At 32.7% G+C, this 21,311-nt stretch overlaps 1 protein-coding gene across 1 annotated transcript; it reads right to left on the minus strand.

The window, feature by feature from the left end:
- Window positions 2,419–5,991, minus strand: LOC109721431 (protein indeterminate-domain 2-like). The gene is made up of 4 exons (XM_020249070.1): window positions 5,496–5,991; window positions 4,976–5,372; window positions 4,719–4,885; window positions 2,419–3,738 (listed from the first exon to the last, which is right to left on the minus strand). The coding sequence occupies exons 1-4, from the start codon at window positions 5,659–5,661 to the stop codon at window positions 2,867–2,869; spliced, it is 1,602 nt and encodes a 533-aa protein (XP_020104659.1). The 5' UTR covers window positions 5,662–5,991; the 3' UTR covers window positions 2,419–2,866.

Raw genomic sequence — 21,311 nt, forward strand, 5'->3', positions numbered from 1 at the left:
TTAGCTCCTCAACATTACAAACAAACGGTGAAAAATGTATATTTGTTGGGTTAAAGTAGAGCTCAGATAAAAATTATTTTTTTTCCATTGTTTGTTTTCATAACTATGCAAGTGAAGTTTCTCAAATTACGATACTTGTTTGGCAAACAATAAATGGCCTAAAAAGTATAATTTATATATAAATAATTAATAACTTGATAATAATAAATTATAATATAATAATTAAAAAATAATATAATTGTACTTCTATAAAATAAAAAATATAATATAAAACAACTAAATTAATTTTTGTATACATGGCTCATCATAATCATAATAAAACAATAAAATCATAGAGTAAAAGAAATATTAATACCCAACTAATCAATCTTTACCGTATTTAATTTAAATGAAGTAAATGAAAGAAATACTAAAATTTAATTAATCATTTTCTATCACATTTTAAACATAAGAGAGTAATTAGTGTCACAATCAAACATACTTAAATATAGCTAGTATTACTGATGGTCTTATTATTATTATTATTATTATTTTCATTTGAGTTTCCACTGTTTCTTTATTATGACGAACCAAATAGCAGAAGTCGTCATTTACGGCCGAAAATAATTTTACCCTCTCTACTTTCATCCAAATAAATAGGCCCTTATATAAACTCAGGTTTATTTGAAAGTCTACTTCAATTTAAACCTCATTTTTAATAAAATAAAAAAGTATTTAATAGGCTAATCATTCTATTTGGCACGACTTGGTTGAGTGGCTTATGATTCCATCTAAATTTTAAGGAAACGACTCTAATACAATACCGAACTACAATTCAATCACTCAATTGATTACCGCAAACAACATGAACATAAATAAGCAGGTACAAAAGAGACTTTTGAGAAACACTTGATACACTTCTCAATGTGTTTTTTTTTTTTTTTTTTTTTTTTTTTTTTTTTTTTTTTTGAGGTTTATACATTCTCTATGCTAAAAAGGTAACATGTAATAGGAATCCCTCTATATTTAGTCAAGTATCATGTTTTGCCCTCCAATTTGAGTTGAATAATCAAACTTTCAAAATGTTCAATTTTTAAAGCTTGAAATTGCAAATGCCAAATCCAAAAGTACTTTTGGGATCAGAGTAAAATTTGACCAAAAGTTTGGAGGATAGAGGTGGAATTTATTCTTTACTATCCGTTGACATCTAATTTTAACGCCAAGATATAGATGAGCTCAAGAGAGAGGCATATATATAGGGGAAAAAAAGGGCGCCGAAATAGGCTTCAGTGCAAGATATAAGCCTCGAAGGCTATATCGAAGGAGGCTTTGGTACCCAGCACGAGCTTCTCAATCTTTTAAAATTTTAATTTTACTATTCAATCTTTCAATTTGTTTGATTTGAACTAAGCAACGGAATTTCAAAAAAATTGGACGGTAAAATTAAAATTTAAAAAGCTGATAGTCAAGTCAAAATAGTCTATATATCAAGAAATCTTTGTTTATTTTTATTTTTATTTTGAGAACCCTAGCTATTTTGTAAGAGTTAAAAATGTGAAAAGGAAAATGATCAATAACAGGGCAGTTTGCGGCCCTGCCGAAGAGAGCTATAAGTGAACTCTAATTCACAGGACGTCCGATTCCGTATAGATCCTTAAAAAAAAAAAAAAAGGATTAATTTTATACAGTTTTATATAAACATTTCGAATAATAAATATATTTTAATAAAATTTAATTTTTCATATTTATTCATATAAAAGTTCAGTGATATTCATATTTATTCTTTTAATTTGGTAGAGCACGGTTTTTTTTTTAATAAAAAAATATATAAAATGATATTTTTGTCATCATAAATATATCCTTTCAAAAATCTTAACTGTTAGAATTATACAGAGATATCATTTCCAAAATTTTCAAACGATCATTTTTTTTTTTGTACCATCACAAATAATATAAGAGGGATAGAAAAGTCAATTATCCTATTCATTAGCTAGAGTTAAGTATTTTATCTATGATTAACTATATTTTTCTAACGGATTATAACAGCAGGAATATATTTGAAAACATTAGACCTTTTGTAGAGATAAATATGAAAATTTAAATTTTGTAAGAATGTATCTACTATTCGATATATTAATAAATTAAAATTTTTGCCAAATTAATTAATGATTTTATCAATTTGAATAATTTAAACTGTTTTGTAATAAATAAAATTACCTCCATTAAATATTGTTACAAGAAAATTTTAAAAGTCAAAGAAATGTCAATAAAAAAAAAAAATCAAAATTCAGGGGCCTAATACACAATAGCAAATTGGTTGAGGGGGTCTCTGTGCACTTTTGACCAAACAACAACAGCAATGGGTCAACAACATCAATAGGTCATTAATACATTGTCACATAGTGGATCGAAAACTCAAATCATATAAATGCGAAAAAATATATATATATATATAAAATATATAATGAACGAAATGAGCCGGCCCCAGATAAAACACTGTATTTACCTGTTCACCGAACTATATATACTACATTATTATTTAATGTAATAAAAAGAGCCTATATAAGATTACAAAACAACAAGGATTAAAAGGTAAAAAAAGGAAAACAACCGAAAAAAAGAGAGAAAATTAAACAAAAGCTAGCTAGAAATGAACGAGTCTATCCTCTGCCCTTTACCTTCCTACAAACAAAATGCAAAAGCTTTGCAAGAAACATGAAAAAAGAGCCAAAAATGAAACAAAATTAAAAGAAACATGGAGCTATGTTCGCGTCTGCATCTTCTTCTTCTTCTTCTTCTGCTACTAATAAACCCTCACCGCCGCGAACTCCGTGGCCGCGCCAAAACTAAGCTCACCGGACTCCGCCCGAATCGGCGAAAAGGGCCACTACAGCATTGCCGGGCTATTGGACTTGCGCTCCGCCGCGCCCTCCCACGGCTTGCCACCGTAAGGCGCGGCGGCGTTCGAGCGCTGCACTCCGCCGGCCCCCATATCGAGCCCGCCGCCAATTGAGGTGATGAGTGCAGAGAGACCGCCTGCGGTGGCGGCGGAACCGCCGATCGGTCCCATCGCCAATCCGAGCAGATCCAGCGTCGTCGGCTTCGGCCCCACCAGCGGGGACGGGCCCATCATCAGCTCCGGAAGCCCCGGAGCGGCGCCGTCGTAGGGGAGGCCGAGGCCGAGCCCCGCGGAGAGCATCGGCCCTGGCTCTGGGTGATCCAAATTGTGGTGCCATTGGTCCTGCTGGGGCTGGGGATTGGATACGGAGGTGGCGAGGCCGAGGCCGCGGAGGAAGGACGAGCCCGACGCGGCGGCGCCCATCTGGGCGGCCTTCTGCAGCAGGGCGGTGGCCGACATGTGCGGCGAGGGCGGCGGCGGAGGATGCAAGGCGAAGGGGCTGCACTGATCGGACGACGCCGAATTCGGGAACAGCGCAGCGGCGGCGGCGGCGGCGGCTGCTGCGGCGGCGGCGGGAGAATTGGTGGACAGGCAAAGGGCGGGCGGCGGCTCGGCGCGGCCCATGGCTCCCACCAGGTCGGAGAACGCGGTGGTGCTCTGCGCCGAAGCCACGGAGGGCGCCACCGAGGCGAATAAGCTCGCAAACAAGCTCGTCGTCGACGTCGCAGCGCCGCCACCGCCACCGCCACCGCCGCTGCCGCCACTGCTATTGCTTCCACTCGTAGTAGCAGCACTAATCCCAATCGTCGTCGTCGACGGCGGCGGCATATACTGGAAAATCCCCGGTGGATTCTCCGGCTCTGCAAGAATAAAGTTATTTATTGGGTTTGCAAGTTTAGTACAATTATTGGAGTCACGAGAAAAAGAAGAGGGGCAAAAAGATGAGCAATGATGCGTTATGATTTTGGGAAAGAAAATGGGGTTTAGACTTTTAAAAAGGGCGGAAGAGATCGACCACCACCATATCTTTTGCTTCATCCCCTTCATCCCTTATATTCTTTTTATAATAATAATAATAATAATAATAATAATAGTCATCATCGATCTGCTTCGAGGTTGCAGAGAGATGGGAAAGCTCCGTCCGGAAAATGAAAGCAGGCGTAAAGTTTTAATCAGAGACGCCCCTTTTCGCACATCATCTTATTATTATTATGGGAAATTATTATTATTATTATTATTATACAAACACATAAAAAATAGTCATATTAAGAGATTTATTTATTGAAATAAAAAAGAGAGAATCCACTCCACTGCACAGCACACCGCCCCGAAAACACACCCACTTTCCCTTTCTTTCTCGCTCTGCGAGACTCTTTCATTAATCACGTTCCCCACGCACCAACTCCCCTTCCCTCTCTCTCTCTCTCTCTCTCTCTCTCTCTCTCTTTCTTCTGTTTTGTTGCATGTGAATGGAGAGAGAGGGTACTCAGGGATTAGGCCGTTACGGGACAAAAAACACGATCACCCACCCCGATATCACAATCGCAGTTGCTTCCTTTTTTTTATTATTATTATTAATTTTATATTTACTTTTAAAATTTAAATTGTATTGAGAGTCCCAGATCCGACAAAACCCTACGGAAGCTCCCCCTTTTCTTCGCCTCCCCCTTCTAAACAATTCGATTATCTCCGAACGAGTCCAAAAGAGAATCATCAACATAATATAATCCATCCATCCGAAAAGTAAGATAACATTTTTACCCAAAAACAAGCACATAAAAACAAACACACACACACACACACACAAAATAAAAACTAATCAAGTACCAAAAACACCGACCTTGCTGCTCCGGTGGCGTCACCACCTGCCTCAGCGGCGGCACTTCCTCCTCCGGCGCCGGAGCAGGAGCAGGCGGCGGCGGCGGCGGCGCCGGCGACGGGTGCGTCTTCGCGCTCTCCTCGGCGAGCGCGTCGCAGAACGCGCGGTGCGTGATGAAGCTATCCCTCCTATAAAACAAAAAAGCACCCGATCAAAAGTGAATGTTGAGTGTTGAATTCATGGGGGATATATACATATAGCGTGTAGTGTGTAGGTACCGAGAGAAGAGAGTGCCGCAGTCGCAGCGGTACTCGCGGGTGCCGCAGGTCTTGGCGTGGGCCTTCCAGTCGGACTGGACGGCGTACTTCTTGGAGCACTTGTCGCACTTCCACTTCTTCTCGCCGTGCTTCCTGCAGAAGTGCTTCTTGATGCCGGTGAGGTCGCCGAGCGCCCGCGCCGGGTCGTGGTGCACGCACGTCGCCTCCGGGCACACGTACACCCGCTTCCGCGCCTCCTTCCCCGTCCGCTGCCGCAGCTTCCACGGCAGGTTGTGGCCCCTCCTGTGCAGCTGCAGGTTCTGGTCCCGCTGGAACCCCTTGTTGCAGATCTCGCACACGAACCGGTTCGTCGCCATCAGCGTCTTCGGCGACAGCGCTATCACCTCCGCCTCCGGATCTTCAATTTCATTTCAATTCAAACCACCACCCGCATCATTTCTTTTAGATTATATTACCTAAAACCTTCCGTAAAGAAAGAAAATTCATCCATCTTATTTTTCAGCGCTTCTTCGATATTTACCTGGCATTCCGGGGAGGTTCCTCTTCTTCTTCGCCGGCGGAGGCATCGGATGCGGCGGCGGCAGCGGCAGCAGCTGCTGCGGGCCCGATGAGGACACGCTCGCCTCTCCGGAAGCCGAGTTCGACGCCGTCATCACCGACGAATTCTCCTGCTGCTCCGTCGGCATCGATCGCCGGACCCTCCTCTTTTTCAATTTGTACCGCCCCAAAAACACAAAAATTACCAAATCAAAACAAGAAAGCAGCAGGCAGCTACCAGTCAAGTCAGTCTCCCACCACCACCGATCACTGACTTCCTCCTCGATAATCGCAATCGCCGATTACGGAGATTTTCGCTTCGCTTTGATGCCACGCCAAATTAAACGCCCCGCTCGCGAAACGCGGACCGTGGGACGATCTCAGCCGTCCATCTCGCGGCGGCTACGGTCCTGGGGGCGACGGGGGGGCGGCTACAAAGAAATTTCTTTAGAGAGGGTCAGAGAGAGAGAGAGAGAGGGGGGAGACAAGGGGGAACCGGGGAAGGGGGGGAGGGTGAGGTTACCGCGGGAGAGGGCGGCCGACGTGGAACGATCAGCGCCGTCCACGTGTCGGCAGGAGCGGGGCTGTGGGGCGCTCGGCATCTGTTCCGGGGCTGAGTCAGGCTGAGTGGCGACCCCCCTCTTTTGTCGTTTAGTGCAGGGCTCTATGTTGACTGAATTTACAAAATGGCAATTTTTAATTATTAAAATTGAGAGGGGCGTAAAATGTCATTTCCTATTCCAGAGGCAGCGTAGTGAAAGTTATAGAACAGCGCACAGCGGATCTGGCGAATAGAAACTTGACACGTAGTCATAACTAGCTTTTAAGTATTCACCATTGTTTTATAATAAAGCAATCAACCACCGTATTGGCGTACTAGTTCGATGGCATTTTAGCAGGAATTTGGTATAAAAAGGAAAGCGGGTTCGTTGCATTATAGGACTCAACTTTTTACCAAATTTTAATTTAATTTGTGTTTTTTTTAAAAAAATAAATTTCATATTTTTATGAATTTTATAAATATATTATATTAGTCTATTACATTATCTGTTATTAATCTTAATTATCGACTAAAAATGTTGTTTGTGTGGATAATAGATAAGCATTTATGACCAGATATTTATTAGAGTCAAGAGGGATTTTGTTTTTCTTCTATGGGACAAAATGGATGGTTAAGAAAAGTTTTACAATGATAGTTAAGTTCCAATTTGTATTTTGCGAAACACGACTTCTACATTTTAAAAGGAGAATGTATAATTTACGCATTTCATTCTAAAATTTAAATTCTTTAAAACTTTTTAGTATTAAAAACAAATTAACAAAATGATGGCTCAATAAAAACAGCGAGATGAAGGGGTGTAAAATTTATGCTCTCTTTTCAAGTATACAACTAGCACTGCTCATTGTATTTCTGGTACATATATTAGTTTAAAGAGTTAATTTCATACAGTTCTCTATAACTATAGTGAATGATAAATATATCCCTACAAAGTTCAGCTTTTATATGTTGTCCCTCCAAAAATTTTAATGTTTTCAAATATATCTCTTTGATTTGTTACCATTAGATAATCGTTCATATTTTCAATTTTGCCATCACAAATATATCTCTTCAAAAGCCATAACAGTGTAATATAAGATGAGTAAAAATGTCAAAAACAAGCCAAGGTTAAGTATTTAATCTCTGGTTAACTAAATTTTTCTAACAGATTCTAATGACAAGGACATATTTGAAAACACTAGAATTTTTGTAAGGACAACATATATATAAAAGTTGAACGTTGTAGAGATATATTTGTCATTTATTATACTTGTAGGGACCTGCATGAAATTAACCCTAGTTTAAAAAATATCTAGAAAATATTTAAGTTATTATTTTGGTGAGATAATTTAGTAGATATTTTTCTTAAAATCATAATTTTATTAATGTTTCTTTAAACTTCAAAATATTACCACTATTTTTGTAAATATAAGAAGATATTCTTCAATGCTCTTATTCAGTAATAATCAATCCATATATGAACGATTATATCTAAATTTTTTTTTTCCTCTAATAAGCAAAGAATTTAGTGCACTTATAAAAACAAGAAAAAAAAAAAAACAATACAATTTTTAAGTAAAAAATAATAAAATAAAGTTAGACATCACACTTAAATGTTTTAAAAACTATATTGGTAAAAATTAAAAACAACATTTGCTAATATAAGCTAAAAATTAAAAACAACATTTGCTAATAATAGAAAATGTTTTAAAAAAATCAACTATAAGCTAAAAATTAAAAACTATATTCTAAATAAGAAATTAAAAACAACATTTGCTAATATATTGTCCTACATGGATTGTTGAGGGTAAAATCATAAATTTTTTAACTTAACTACTGTTTAACTCTATTGTAATGGATATATATATATATATATATATATATATAGTATTGGTGATAAATTCATATATAGAGAGAAATGTACACCATGTTATAGATTTTGAAGGAATATTTATACATTTTAAAATTTTACTAGGGTAAGTTTGAGATTATCTCTATTTTAAGAAATTTAGTAACGATTGGCAAAATGGATAATTTGATACATTTATCAAAGTTCAAAATATTTAAAAAAATCTTTTAAAAGTACATGGCGCAAATAAAAATATTAATTGCATCCAGTTTTTCGCTGAAATAATTAAGAAATATGCTACTTGTACACCTACAAGTAGGCATGAATCTTATATCCCACTCATCTTATAATTTATAAATCATCAGTGATGGAAAAATAAATGATAAAACTAGTAAAAAAATAATACGCCTTCGAGACGAGGTGTGTAAGAGTAATACACTATAAATAATCACCGACCGTCCCTAGAGCAAGTGGCAAAGGGCTTGGTGATTGGTACCCGAGGGTCCCAAGTTCGAATCCTAGTTGATTCACATTTTCAGCTAAGTTTATTTCTAAATGAAATAAACGAAGCGGGTAGCGTGCTACCTATCTCTCTCAAAAAATAATAATCTGGTTAGTATTTCTTTTGGAATAGAAATCTGCGAAAGTTTATAAGGGCTAATTATAATGAAAAGATTTATTAGACGATAACAAAAATTTTTAGCAAAGTTTGTGAGGCATCTTAATTTTAGCATTCTACAATTCATTCAAGTGAAATTAAGATTTGGGACTGTTCAAATTAGCAAAAAAAAAAAAAAAACAAAAAAAACATGGTTAACAAATTTGTTAAGAATCATAATAACATTATTATATTGAATACAAAATAAAAGTTTAACTTATGGATGCGTTTGGTTCGCATTATGAAAGATTACTAGGAATAAAAGATATTCAAGAATCTTATTCCTATTCATTCTGTTACTAAGAATGTAAAATTTCTGTGTTTGGTTCGCACGGTAACATTAATTAGCCATGTTATTTAATATTATAAAAAATATATAATTAATTAATTTATTTATTTATTTAATTTTAGATAATGTTACCAAAAGTTTCAACATTTATTTAGAAAAAAGGGAGAGAGAGAGTATAAGTTAGAGAGAGAGCATAATTAAAAAAATAAAAAGAAAAATATAGTCGAAATTAGAGGGAGTGAGAGAGTTGAAATTTTAGAAAGAGAGCGAGAGAAAAAGCTTAGTTTAGAGAGAGAAAAAAAAGTTGAATTTTAGAGAGAAAAATAAGTTTAGAGAGAGATATACGGTTAGAGTGTAAAGAAAAATAATATCAATTAGCCGGCGGGTAGGAAGAAAGAAAAAGATTAGACAGATTACCCCAATCCATTAATATGAGGATACCCACCATCCCTCAAGGAAATGAGATTAGTATTTTGGGATAAATCTTATTCCCAAGTGAATTCAGTATTACCAACTAGATTACTTAGTGCGTTTAGCCAAACACCGTCATATTTTTTTATTCCCATTGAATTATTAGGAATTTTTAAAAGATAGCGCAAACCAAACGCACCCTATATGTAATCCAAAGGTATCTCCTTGAAACTTTTGGATCGTATGATTCATATCTGAACCTCCTTAACGCGATGCTATAGTTCGAATAATCCCCTCCTTAGCCTCCATGTTATTTGGCCGAATGTATAATATAATGTGGGTGATATTTTTACCTATTAATTAACTTAAATATTTGAACAAAAAATTACATCTTTACGACAAAATTATCAATTTTTTTATAATTATTTTAAGTTTTCATCAATGTTAGAAGGAGAATAAATGTTTGTTTTGAAAAAAAATATAGCAAGTTATCTGCTTCATTTATAAAGTGGTATGAACTTGACAATATAGGTGAGATTACTAAGGCGTCAAAAAAAGAGAAAATCAAAAATCAAAAAATAAAGAGAGATATAGAGGGGGAGAAAGGTTAAGCTACAAGTATATAATTAACGGTATTGTTCTAACTAATCCTGCGCAAATAAATGCATACAGCGAAGAACTTGAGTTGGATTTGAGTCTCGTCCCCTAAAGATAATACTATTTCTGTGAGACCCCAGATAGTCCTATATATAAGATATAATAGGACTAAAACTCTTAGCCCGGTTTAAACATTTTGGGCGGTGGTTAGGTGCAAAAAGTTAAGAGAGTTAAGCGTGCCTGGACGAGAGTAGTCCTAGAATAGGTAACCCCTGGGAAGTTGGGGCATTACAATTTCTTTCTAGCCAGATTGCCCACCATGTAGCTGAAAGTTTGGTAAATTTATTTATTCAGCTGTGGCTGTCAATCTTACTGCAACGTTCCTCCCAAAGCCCTGTTATACCGTACTAAGGCGACGTGGTAAGCAAGTCATTTGTTGAGTAAACAAACAAATACTGAAAGTAAAGACATCTTGAAAATAGGTGATTGCAGGTTTCAACTTCATTGGCAGAAAGCACACATAGCTATTCTGCTGTCCAACCCCGCTTAAAAAGATTGTCTGCAGTGAGTACCCTTCTTTTGAATGCTAATCAGATAAAAATCGTGACCGTCATTGAAATTTTAAGCTTCCAAATATGATTACTCTATGGATCTCTCAGTCCGCCACTTGAAAGAAAGTTTTAAAAAATTTGACAGAAAAGTTGCTGTCCAAGTTAGTAACTATTAAATTTTTTAAAGTTTTAAAATTGCTATCTCATTATTTAAAAATTTATTTTATTTAAACTATCTAGTAATATTTTTATCTAAAAATTTAAATGTGTTATTTATTGTGTGGATTTGATTAGTATGTTTTAAGTAAAAACGCACATAACTTACATAAACTATGGACTATTTGAATCGGCTATCCAATCTTTCAAAATTTTGATTTGAATATCAAACTTCCAATTTGTTTAATTTAAATTAGTCAACGACATATCGATTTCAAAATTTACACATTATTTATTTATTTTTATGAATTTATAGTTACGAGAACTGCATCTAGTATACTAATTAAACTTGTAAAGATAAATGACAAATTCAAAATTTGAAATCAAGACGTCGTTGACTGATTCAAATCAAACACTTGAAAAATTGGATATTAATGTCAAAATTTTGAACGATGGAATAGCTGACTCAAAATAGTTCATAGTTGAAATAAATTCTGCATGTTTTTTTACTTATATTTTATGTAAGTTGTGTAGTTATAAATTTACTATAATTAAATGATAAATTTATATTTATATCAAAATAATCATCAAATAATTTAAAGTAAATAAATTTAAAAATTAAATAATAAAATTAAAATTGTAAAAATATAAGATAGTTAAATCAAAACTAATTATAGTTCAGATAATTTCAATATATTTTTACCTATATATATTCAGAATTTTGGCTTGGTTTAGCTGAAAAAAACCATAAAATGAAAATATAAACTATTGAAAAGCTCAATTTCCTGGGAGGAGAGAAAAACAAAGAAAAGTTACAAATATTCTCGCTAAAAATGATATTTGAATAAAATAGGTAGCTCTAAGGCCCCGATTGTGTTAGAGTTTGAACCAACTCAAAATATTAAGTTCATAGATACTAATATTTTTGTATATTTTTTATAGACTATGGTGTTGTTTCCATCATTATTATTTTTAATAAAATGTAGAATTAATAGAGTTTCTAATTTTCTATTTTTCACTCTTATTGAATTTTCTCATTCTTATTATATATTATCTACTTTTCTTAATTACAACTCTAGTTAGGAAATAATAAAGTTTTTTATCACATTGGATTAGCAAGCTTACTTATCAAGCTTAATTTATTTCAAATAATTAAGAGCAAAAGTAAAATGCCAAATAATTTAGTAATTAAATACAAGTTTCAGATAATAATGGAACTTATTATAACTCTGATACAAATCTAGCTAATCTGAAAAATATAATCCTGTAAAGTTAGGGAAGTGCAAAACTTAATCAGCTTTATACGAATTATATTTTGTTCTAATGTGTAAGGAGATCCACTTAGGCTACTGCTTTGTTGATAATCAATAATAATTTATATTAGGTAGAGTAATTAATCCTCTGTACAATAATGTGTAAGGGGTCTCTTCTTAAATTGTATTAATTCTTAGCTTAACTTTTATGGTTTGTTGGAATCTTTTACTATTGGTAAGTTGATATATGAAACTAACCTAAATTTTGACTCACTTGAAAATGATTATCCAACATGAAATTTAATAATTTTATATTTGAAATGATAAATTTATTGCTAACTAACCATGTTTACTGCTAACTAATCATACCACCTGGCTTGGGAGGTTAATTATAGAGGCAAATATTTTTGTTAATAGCCTCTATTATATGATTTTCATTATGTATAGAAATGACAAAATTTTTAGTTTATATACTTTAATGTGCTTAGACTCTACTCGGGATTGCATAGAGAGATTGCATTACGTGCAATAAAAAAGTACAATAAAAAATTTCTTGCTTGTTTTCATACGTATTCTCACGTTGTGTATATCACAGTGAGTTTATTATGTTATAATATATATTTTTCTTTGCTTCCACAAATAAATAGAAAAGTATATTTTTATATGCTTTCGATCTAACTTTGTTTTGTTATTAGATGAACCTTAATAGCCGAGGAGCTAGCCCCTAATAAGAAACTACCATATTTCACAACTTTACCGATACCTCGTGCAACTTTCTAATTTATGTTACGTGACAATTGTTTAAATATTTTGAATAAAAAATATAATTTTATTGGAGAAATACAAACCTTGAACGGAAAATCTCGTTAAAGTATTATAATTTTATACCATTTTTAACTTATTTAGTATGCCAATATATTAGGGGCATAAGTGTTCGGCTGAGCCAAAAAAAATAGTTTTGTTTTTTGTTATAGTAATTCCACATTAAAAAAAAAGACATTATATCAAATACCTTCACAATATTGCATAAAAAAATAAATATTTTTTACAATATTTTATATATAGAGCTTTGTTGAGCTATTATTGGTAGTAAATGACTCAGCTTAGTTTACGTATCATATATGAAGTCGAGAGAATCGACACTCCGATGCATAGTTAGAATCGGGGGTGATCAGCCCTTTCAATACACACGAGAGAGTCAAAGATAGTTTGCACTTCCTGGTGACACTTCTGAAAAGTCATAACAAAACTCATTATTAAACATAAGTTCAAATGACTTTCAGATTTATCAACCATGTCCAATACACAAAACTTTTTCTCTACTTCAAATTAATTAGCATAGAGTTTGCATGTAAGAAGCTCTCACTTTAGCTAGGTTTTGACTTAACTAATTAAATAATACACATGTTTAATTTTTATCATTGGTTCACTTTATTTGTACATGCACATAATCGATTATCCCAATTTCATATAAGAGGGTCAAAATCTTAACTTTTTCTAGCATACAATTAAAATCATATTTAGTTCCATAATTACTATTCAATATGCTAATAATCCGAGAAATAATAGATAAAGAGGTGATCTCATCCTTTTTGGTGATATTTTTCGCCTTTATTAGATTTTGCATAAGGAGATGGACTTTATCTCGGGTTGAGCGTCCGATTGCAGTACTCGGCGCCCACAATAGACCAGCTGAAAGTTGTATCGGGTGCCCGTGGGGCAACTCAGCTTCCAAACCTTCCGCGCAATGAAACCTATCATCGGGTTAAAAGTCCGAAAGTTATCCGGTCACTCGCAACTTGCGTCCAAATCAATATCTGGGCATCCGAATCCCAAAGTCCCGCAAATTAGATCTCCGAATAAACATCCGAATGATCCGGGCACTCCAATAGCCCCTAAACTCATGTTCCGGCGTCCAAATTAGTTTGAAATTCAGATTTCCAACTTTTGAAGTACCGTTTTGATCCGAATTAATTTCAATTTGGTTCAGATCAGTTTTAACCCTAGCTCTTAAAACCCACGTTAATCTCGTCTAGTATCATTTAATCCGGGCTTTGTCCACTTAACCAAAGTCCGGTATATTCCAATGTGAGTCGATGCATGTCGAACTTAGTAGGCTAGGGCTTAATGACCGGACGGTACTGGTGCGGTGTGGCGTGTAGTAATTAAATCAAAATAATTCACAATTCCGATAAAATTATATATTATCTTTATTTATAATAATATAATAAAATTTATTCGAAGTGTATCTGCAGGTGCGGTGTGGCCTGTAATAACGAAGGCTTTTTGAAAAAGTTGGCACCCTTTTAACATTTCGGCAAAAGGCCGGGGTCGGTCGAAAGGCAAGATCTGAAAGGCTCAACTCTCGACTCCAGGGGCAATTTCGTCTTTTCGCATGACCAAGATTCTCCAGTGAAGCGTGGGCCCAAATTACGTGTCAAATGGGACCCGCTTTGTAGCATCGGATCCTCCGCAACACCGGCGGTACAAGTAGGCTACGCACTATTTTTATTTTTTCGTGTACCATAAAATGACAACTAAGTTAAGTCGGATTCAACAAAAATTTAGTACGAATAAAATTTGTATTTTAATTTTTAAATTCGTTGAAAAATACGGTTTAAAAAAATAAATTCGTCAATTATTAGGATATGCGATTTATACGAAAATTATACGTTCATCAATTAAAAATTCGAAATGACAAATTTGACTATTAAATTAAACTTTTTTCTAGATTTATTCTATTAGCATAAATAATTATACTTTTTTAAAAATATAAAAATAAAGAGCTACAAAATAAAGTAGACTAAGTAAAAAAAAGTAATAGCAAAGTTCAAAGTCATCTCCATTTTCATCTTTTTTATGATTTATGTATTCCGAAAGTTTATATAATTTTTCAATAAGTCGCGAATAGTTCATGAATAATTCGACAATAATTCGCGAATAATGTAGAAAGAGATTTTATCCAAAAATTATGCGCATTGTTTTGACCGAATAGGTTGGCACACGCGCGCGAATTATTCGCGAATAATAAATCTAACACAAAAATTCACAGCTTACATTGATTTTTTGGAAATAAATCGCATATTGACTGTTTTATTCTGGTTTTCAAAAGTTCGCGAATATTTCGTGAACAATTCGCGAATTAACTAATTCGGGTTGAAATAGAGAAAAATTTTTGATAAATATTTTTTTAATTTTTTCTTTTGACTTTTAAAATTTTATATTTTTTCTTTTCAAAATTTTAATTGATAAATTGTATCTCTCTCTGTCAGAATTTCGTTGCTATTTCGTCTATTTTTTTAATTTATACTGAAAATACTTTTAAAAATGATAGGAATATATTTAAAAATTAATTTTCATATATAATTATAAGTAAAAAATAATTTGGTCATTTTGTCCTCTTCATTAATCCTGTATTCGCTGAAAATATTTGTAAAATTTAAAAGAGACAAAACACAGATTTTTGAAAGTCAGACAGAGTGATAAACGGATATTTTCTAAAAAAATCCTGTAAATTAACCTTTCTAAATATAATCAAATAAATATAACTACTATTTTTTTGTGAAAAAAATAGTAATGGGGATTAGAACATCGATCGGTTAAAAGATCAATTTATTATAACATTTTATAGCTACTTAATAGCTTATGGCCACCACTTGTATTTTGCATTAGATCAATGTATTCATAGAGTAAGAAAAATAATAATAATATAAGTATTTTAATACTCTACAAAATTTTTCTACGGCCTATCCTATTTCGAAATATGCTCCAATAATATTATTGATTTTACAAACTTGAATAAATTTGCCCGATATTTATTCTTTTACAACAAGATTATTTTGTCTATTTTATTGAGTTAGTTCATACCTTCAAAACAAAATGCTCAAACAAGAAAATTAAAAAAACTCCGAGTTTGGTCGAATTATTGGTCTTTTTTAATATCTTTTAATTAATTACTAAGTTATCTTGTCGTTTCTAACTATTCTATATTGTATTCGATTTAAAAGTAGATGTAACATGTTTAAATTGCGTCCGATCGAGTACAAAGCAAATATAATTCAACAAAAAATAGCGTATCGCAGCACATCGTTACTCGTCTATATCTATATCTATATTCTATATTTTCTATATATTAATTCCTAGATGACTTGCCATGTGGTCGCATTTTTTTACTATTGAGTGTGGGCTCCACCTAACAATAATTTCTGCATTTTGCCGAACTGGCCTATTTGGTTCTCTATTTTTTTCTTTAACCGCTCCACACTCGATCTTTTCTTTCCTTGAAACTAATCAGGGCACACCCGCCGACCTGCCAATTCACTCTATCTTAAACTTGATTCTTTTCTTTATCACATTAATTTATTGAACCGGATTTTTTTTCTTTCTAAAACTGATTCGTTGATCATTTTTTTTCTTCCTTGAGCCGTTTTCTTTCTTTCGTCGAATTGAAGTGTCCTCAATCCTAAAAGAAATTAGGGCACGATGCACTGTCGTTCTCCCTCTCCTTAGCACCGCTTCTTCCATCGTCGTTTCCTCTTCTTTCATAATTGTCTCCTGTGCTAAATTAATCCATTTTATGAATCTCGATGTTCTCTGATTTACACTCGATAGCCAAAGCATTTTGCATCACCGTTTTCTATATCCTGCTCGTCATTTCCATTTGTTGTATTCACGCGTACCATATGTTTCCAGTTTCTTACACAACTGTCCATTCGCTTTCATCTTGGTGGTAATATAATAACTAATATCCTTTTTCTCCGCTATGATATCCTAATTCTTTTTCGCTATTTTTCGCTTTCAATCTTCTCTCCCAAAGGTCTAAACTTTTTAAATCTAGATTTACTTGCTACACTGTTTGATCGCATTCCGCATATTAATAATTTTTTCTTTTAATTAACACTATTTTTTGTCTCAGAAAACTGATGATTTAGTGTGGTTGTTCTACATCTGTTTGTTGTTGCCTTACTTCCGTACCATTGTAAATTTTAATAATTTTTTCTTTTAATTAACACTATTTTTTGTCTCAGAAAACTGATGATTTAGTGTGGGTGTTCTACATCTGTTTGTTGTTGCCTTACTTCCGTACCATATGTTTCCAGTTTCTTACACGACTGTCCATTCGCTTTCATTTTGGTGGTAATATAATAACTAATATCCTTTTTCTCCGCATATGATATCCTAATTCTTTTTCGCTATTTTTCGCTTTCAATCTTCTCTCCCAAAAGTCTAAACTTTTTAAATCTAGATTTACTTGCTACACTGTTTGATCGCATTCCGCATATTAATAATTTTTTCTTTTAATTAACACTATTTTTTGTCTCAGAAAACTGATGATTTAGTGTGGTTGTTCTGCATCTGTTTGTTGTTGCCTTACTTCTGTACCACTGTAAATTTTAATGTATTTCTGTGCTTCTGTAAGCTATTAATTTTAGTTATTTTCTGCTTACATAAAAATATTGAATGTATAACCGATTGTTACACTATTTTTGCTTTGGATATCCGAATTATTTTTCTTAAATTAATATTGTTATGTTTGTCACAAAAATTGACAGCGATTTAGTGCAATTGTTCTACATTTGTTTGATGTTGCCTTACTTTCGTGCTACTGTAAGTTCTAATATAATTCTATACTTCTGAAAGATTGAATGTATTGTCTATTTTTAAACTGTTCTTCTTTAAACGCGCTCTAGTAAGAATTTTATTGTCTATTAAGATGTTTCTAATCACATATATTTTTTGTCTTAGAAAACTGACAACGGTTAGTAGGATTATTCTACGTCTGTTTGTTGTTCCCTTACTTCCGTACTATACTGTAAGTCCTAATGCAGTTTTGTACTCCCATAAACTCTTAATTTTAGTCATTTTTTATTTATATGAAAAGGTTGAATGTATTGGTTATTTTTACACTTTCATTATGTATTTATTTAAAAATTTGTAAAAATATAACTTATTAATATTTTTTTATTTTTGCCCTTATTATTTACCGGTCGTACCGTATAGATCACTACACTTTTATCATATATAAGTCCTTTTTTTTTTTTTTTTTTTAAGAAATGAACCGAAGAATAACTGAACAAAGTTTTATCAAATAGAAAGACGGCACGTGTCCGAGTTGTACCGAGCGACTCGTGCGACCCAATTTGTAGTTGATACAAAACGTGATTTTCCAAAAATGACCTTCGAGGAATTAAATAATAATATTATTAAAGAAAAAGAAAAAGAAAAAAAAAAGAAAAAAAAAAAAAGATGATGGAGATAGCAAACGCCGTAGTAAGCTGGATACAACCAAAAAGCCGGCAAGGTTTCGTCCACCCTTCCCCATCGTCGCCCCCTCCCCAATTGACTAATGCTTTGGCTTTATCCACCCCTTTCCACTCTTTTTTTTCCTTTTTTCCTTTTTTTTTTTAAAAAAAATAAAAATCTTTTTGAGATTCTATATTTTATTAATTACTTTCTCAAAATTTTTAAATATATATATAGAGAGAGAGTGAGTGTGTGTGTGTGTGTTTTACTAGCATATTATCGGTAGTAAATAGCTCGATTTACTACTGATTTTTTTTTCGATGATAGAACTCCCAAATTGGTAATCGGCATAGTTAAATATGATCTAAACTATTTAAATTACCTAGAAATCAAATTTCACATATTTTTGATATTATTCTCATGTTCATCAAGTGAACAGAAANGTCCATCAAATAAACAGAAAAATAAATGACTGAAAATAAATATTCTTCAAAAAGTGATGATACAATTTCTGTATTTAAGATATAAAGTCTAAATCTTGTTTTAAATAGTTTAAAAACTTTCTAACAAAGAAAATAGTTTATTTGAACTCTTCTATATCATAGCAATCGCATTATATTGGTCATTAAAATTACAGATTTTGTGACTTTTTGATTGTTCAGTTAATGATATCAAAAAATCATGAAATATGATTTCTAGATAATTTAAACGGTCTGGATCATATTCAATGGTGTTGATCGTTAATTTGAAAGCTCTATCATCAAAAACAAATCAGTAGTAAACCGAGTCGTACACTNCTATATATATATATATATATATATAGTTTGGTTACTATACTTAATTTTATGATACAATCGCTTTCGTACTCATAGGTCGTTTTCGATGATAGAGCTTCTGAATCGATCCATACTATTAAACGTTATCTAGAGTATTTCAAACTTTTAGAAATCAAATTTTATAATTTTTGACATCATTTACCTTACGATAAAAAGATTTCAAAATTGATAATTTTTAACGGTCGGTATAAAATACTTGTTAGTTTAGCGGTGTAAAAGAATCGAAATCGGTTGAATTTTTTTATAAAAAGTTCTATTCACTACCCAGATAGAGTTCAATAACTCCGATCTTTAAATTGAATGATCCGATCATCTAGTTTTAGAACATCATTTGATTTTGACTATTCATTTTATACTCGCTTGATGAATTTTATTATTATTTTGAAAAATTACGAAAATTATTTTTTTTAAGTTTCAAATACTTTAGATTATATTTAACAAAGTGGATCGTCGATGCGGAAGCTTCATCATCGAAAACAACTTATGAGTACGGAAGACTCTATACTCATAAGAGTATAATAGCCCAACTCTATATTTACATATTTGCAGTTAATAACTTGCATATTATATAATACCATCCCTAGCACAAGTGGTAAAGGACTTGGTGGTTGGTACTGGTGTCCCAAGTTTGAAATTTAGTTGCTTCATATTTTCAAATATGTTTATTTTAAAATAAAATAAACGAAGGATATATCATATTACCTTTCTCTTAAAAAAAAATATTATTATTATTTTTAAATTAAAAAAATTTTGTTTACAAACAAATTTTATAAGATTTAGAAACTATACAACTCAATGAATGGATTTCAATCTTGATGATATAATATTTTTCAAAACATTTACTTTTTCAAATTTAACTTCTAAAATAATTTTCGAAATTTAATAAGTAAAATTAAATATTTCTCGAGTAGAACATATATAAATGGATATCAAGTAACATAAAAATAAAAATTAACGTTATAGGGGAGAAAAAATCTAAATTGTATATAAAATTGATGACAAAAATGTATGGATCATATTATAAGTAACTTTTAAATAATGTACGGAGCAATTCTACTATGGCTTATTTTTCAAAACTTACTGATTAAGATATTACTTAATTTTTATACTTTTTGATGTAATTTGTAACACTTAGAAAGCGCCATACCAAAATCATGATAGTGATAAACTTTTTTGGTCTAAATTTATTGGTATTAGGTAGATGATGATCTGTGATAGACCGATTTAGGCAATAGAGAGTTGGGGAAAGAGTGAATATGAAATTACTAAAATGCCCACCTGTGTGACGGTGGAGAAGAAGTAAGAGGATATTTTCATCATTTAACATTTTTGAGGTGCGACCGACCGTCCTTAGAGCAAGTGGCGAAGGACTTGATAGTTGGTACTTGCGACCCAAGTTCGAATTCTAGTTGATTTATATTTATAACTAAGTTTATTTCTAAATGAAATAAACGAAGCAGGTAATGTGCTACCTATCGCTAAAAAAAAAAGAAAAAAAAAGAAATAAGTTTTAGTACTAACAAGTGCACCTCAAAAATATATATATATTTTTTTTGAGAGATAGGTAACACGCTATCCGCTTCGTTTATTTCATTTAGAAATAAACTTAGCTGAAAATGTGAATCAACTAGGATTCGAACTTGGGTCTCGGATACCAACAACCAAGCCCTTTGCAACTTGCTCTAGGGATGATCGGTTACTAAAACTTATTTCACGGTACTTAAGTATATAAGAAATAGGAGTTGAGCTAAAATGCTATCGTTAGTAAACGGGATTCATTGCTACTTATTTATTTTTAATGATAAAACTTTCAAATCGACAACCGACACCGTTGAACGTGATCTATATTATTTGAAGTGTTTAGAAATTAAGTCGCATTCATTTTCGATATTGTTTTCTTATCCATCGAGTGGACAAAAAAATAAACGGCTGAAAATGAATAATATTTAAAAAGTGATGATAGAAATCTTATAATCAAGATAAAGAGTATAGAATTTGTTTTAAATAGTTTAAAGAATTTCTAACAAAAATTCAATTGATTTGGATATCTTTACACCGTTAAATGAAAAAACACATCATATCGATCATTAAAATTATAAATTTTGAAACCCGTTGATCATTAGGCAAATGATATAAAAAAGATTTGAAATTTGATTTCTAAACACTTCAAGTAGAATATATCATATTCAACGGAGCTGATCATCAATTTGGTGGATCCATCATAAAAAACAAAAAAATGGCAACGAAGCCCGTTTACTACCGATAACATTCCAGTTCAACTCTAAGTAATAGATAGGAATAATTTAATCATAAGGGTCCCTTCTAGGAGACAATAATTTTATGAATGTCCCTCTAAATTTAAAAATATCATTAATATCCATCTAAAAATAAAAAAAATTCATAGATAACTTTATTAAA

This window comes from Ananas comosus, linkage group 15, assembly GCF_001540865.1.
Source record: "Ananas comosus cultivar F153 linkage group 15, ASM154086v1, whole genome shotgun sequence".
Taxonomy (NCBI): Eukaryota; Viridiplantae; Streptophyta; class Magnoliopsida; order Poales; family Bromeliaceae; genus Ananas; species Ananas comosus.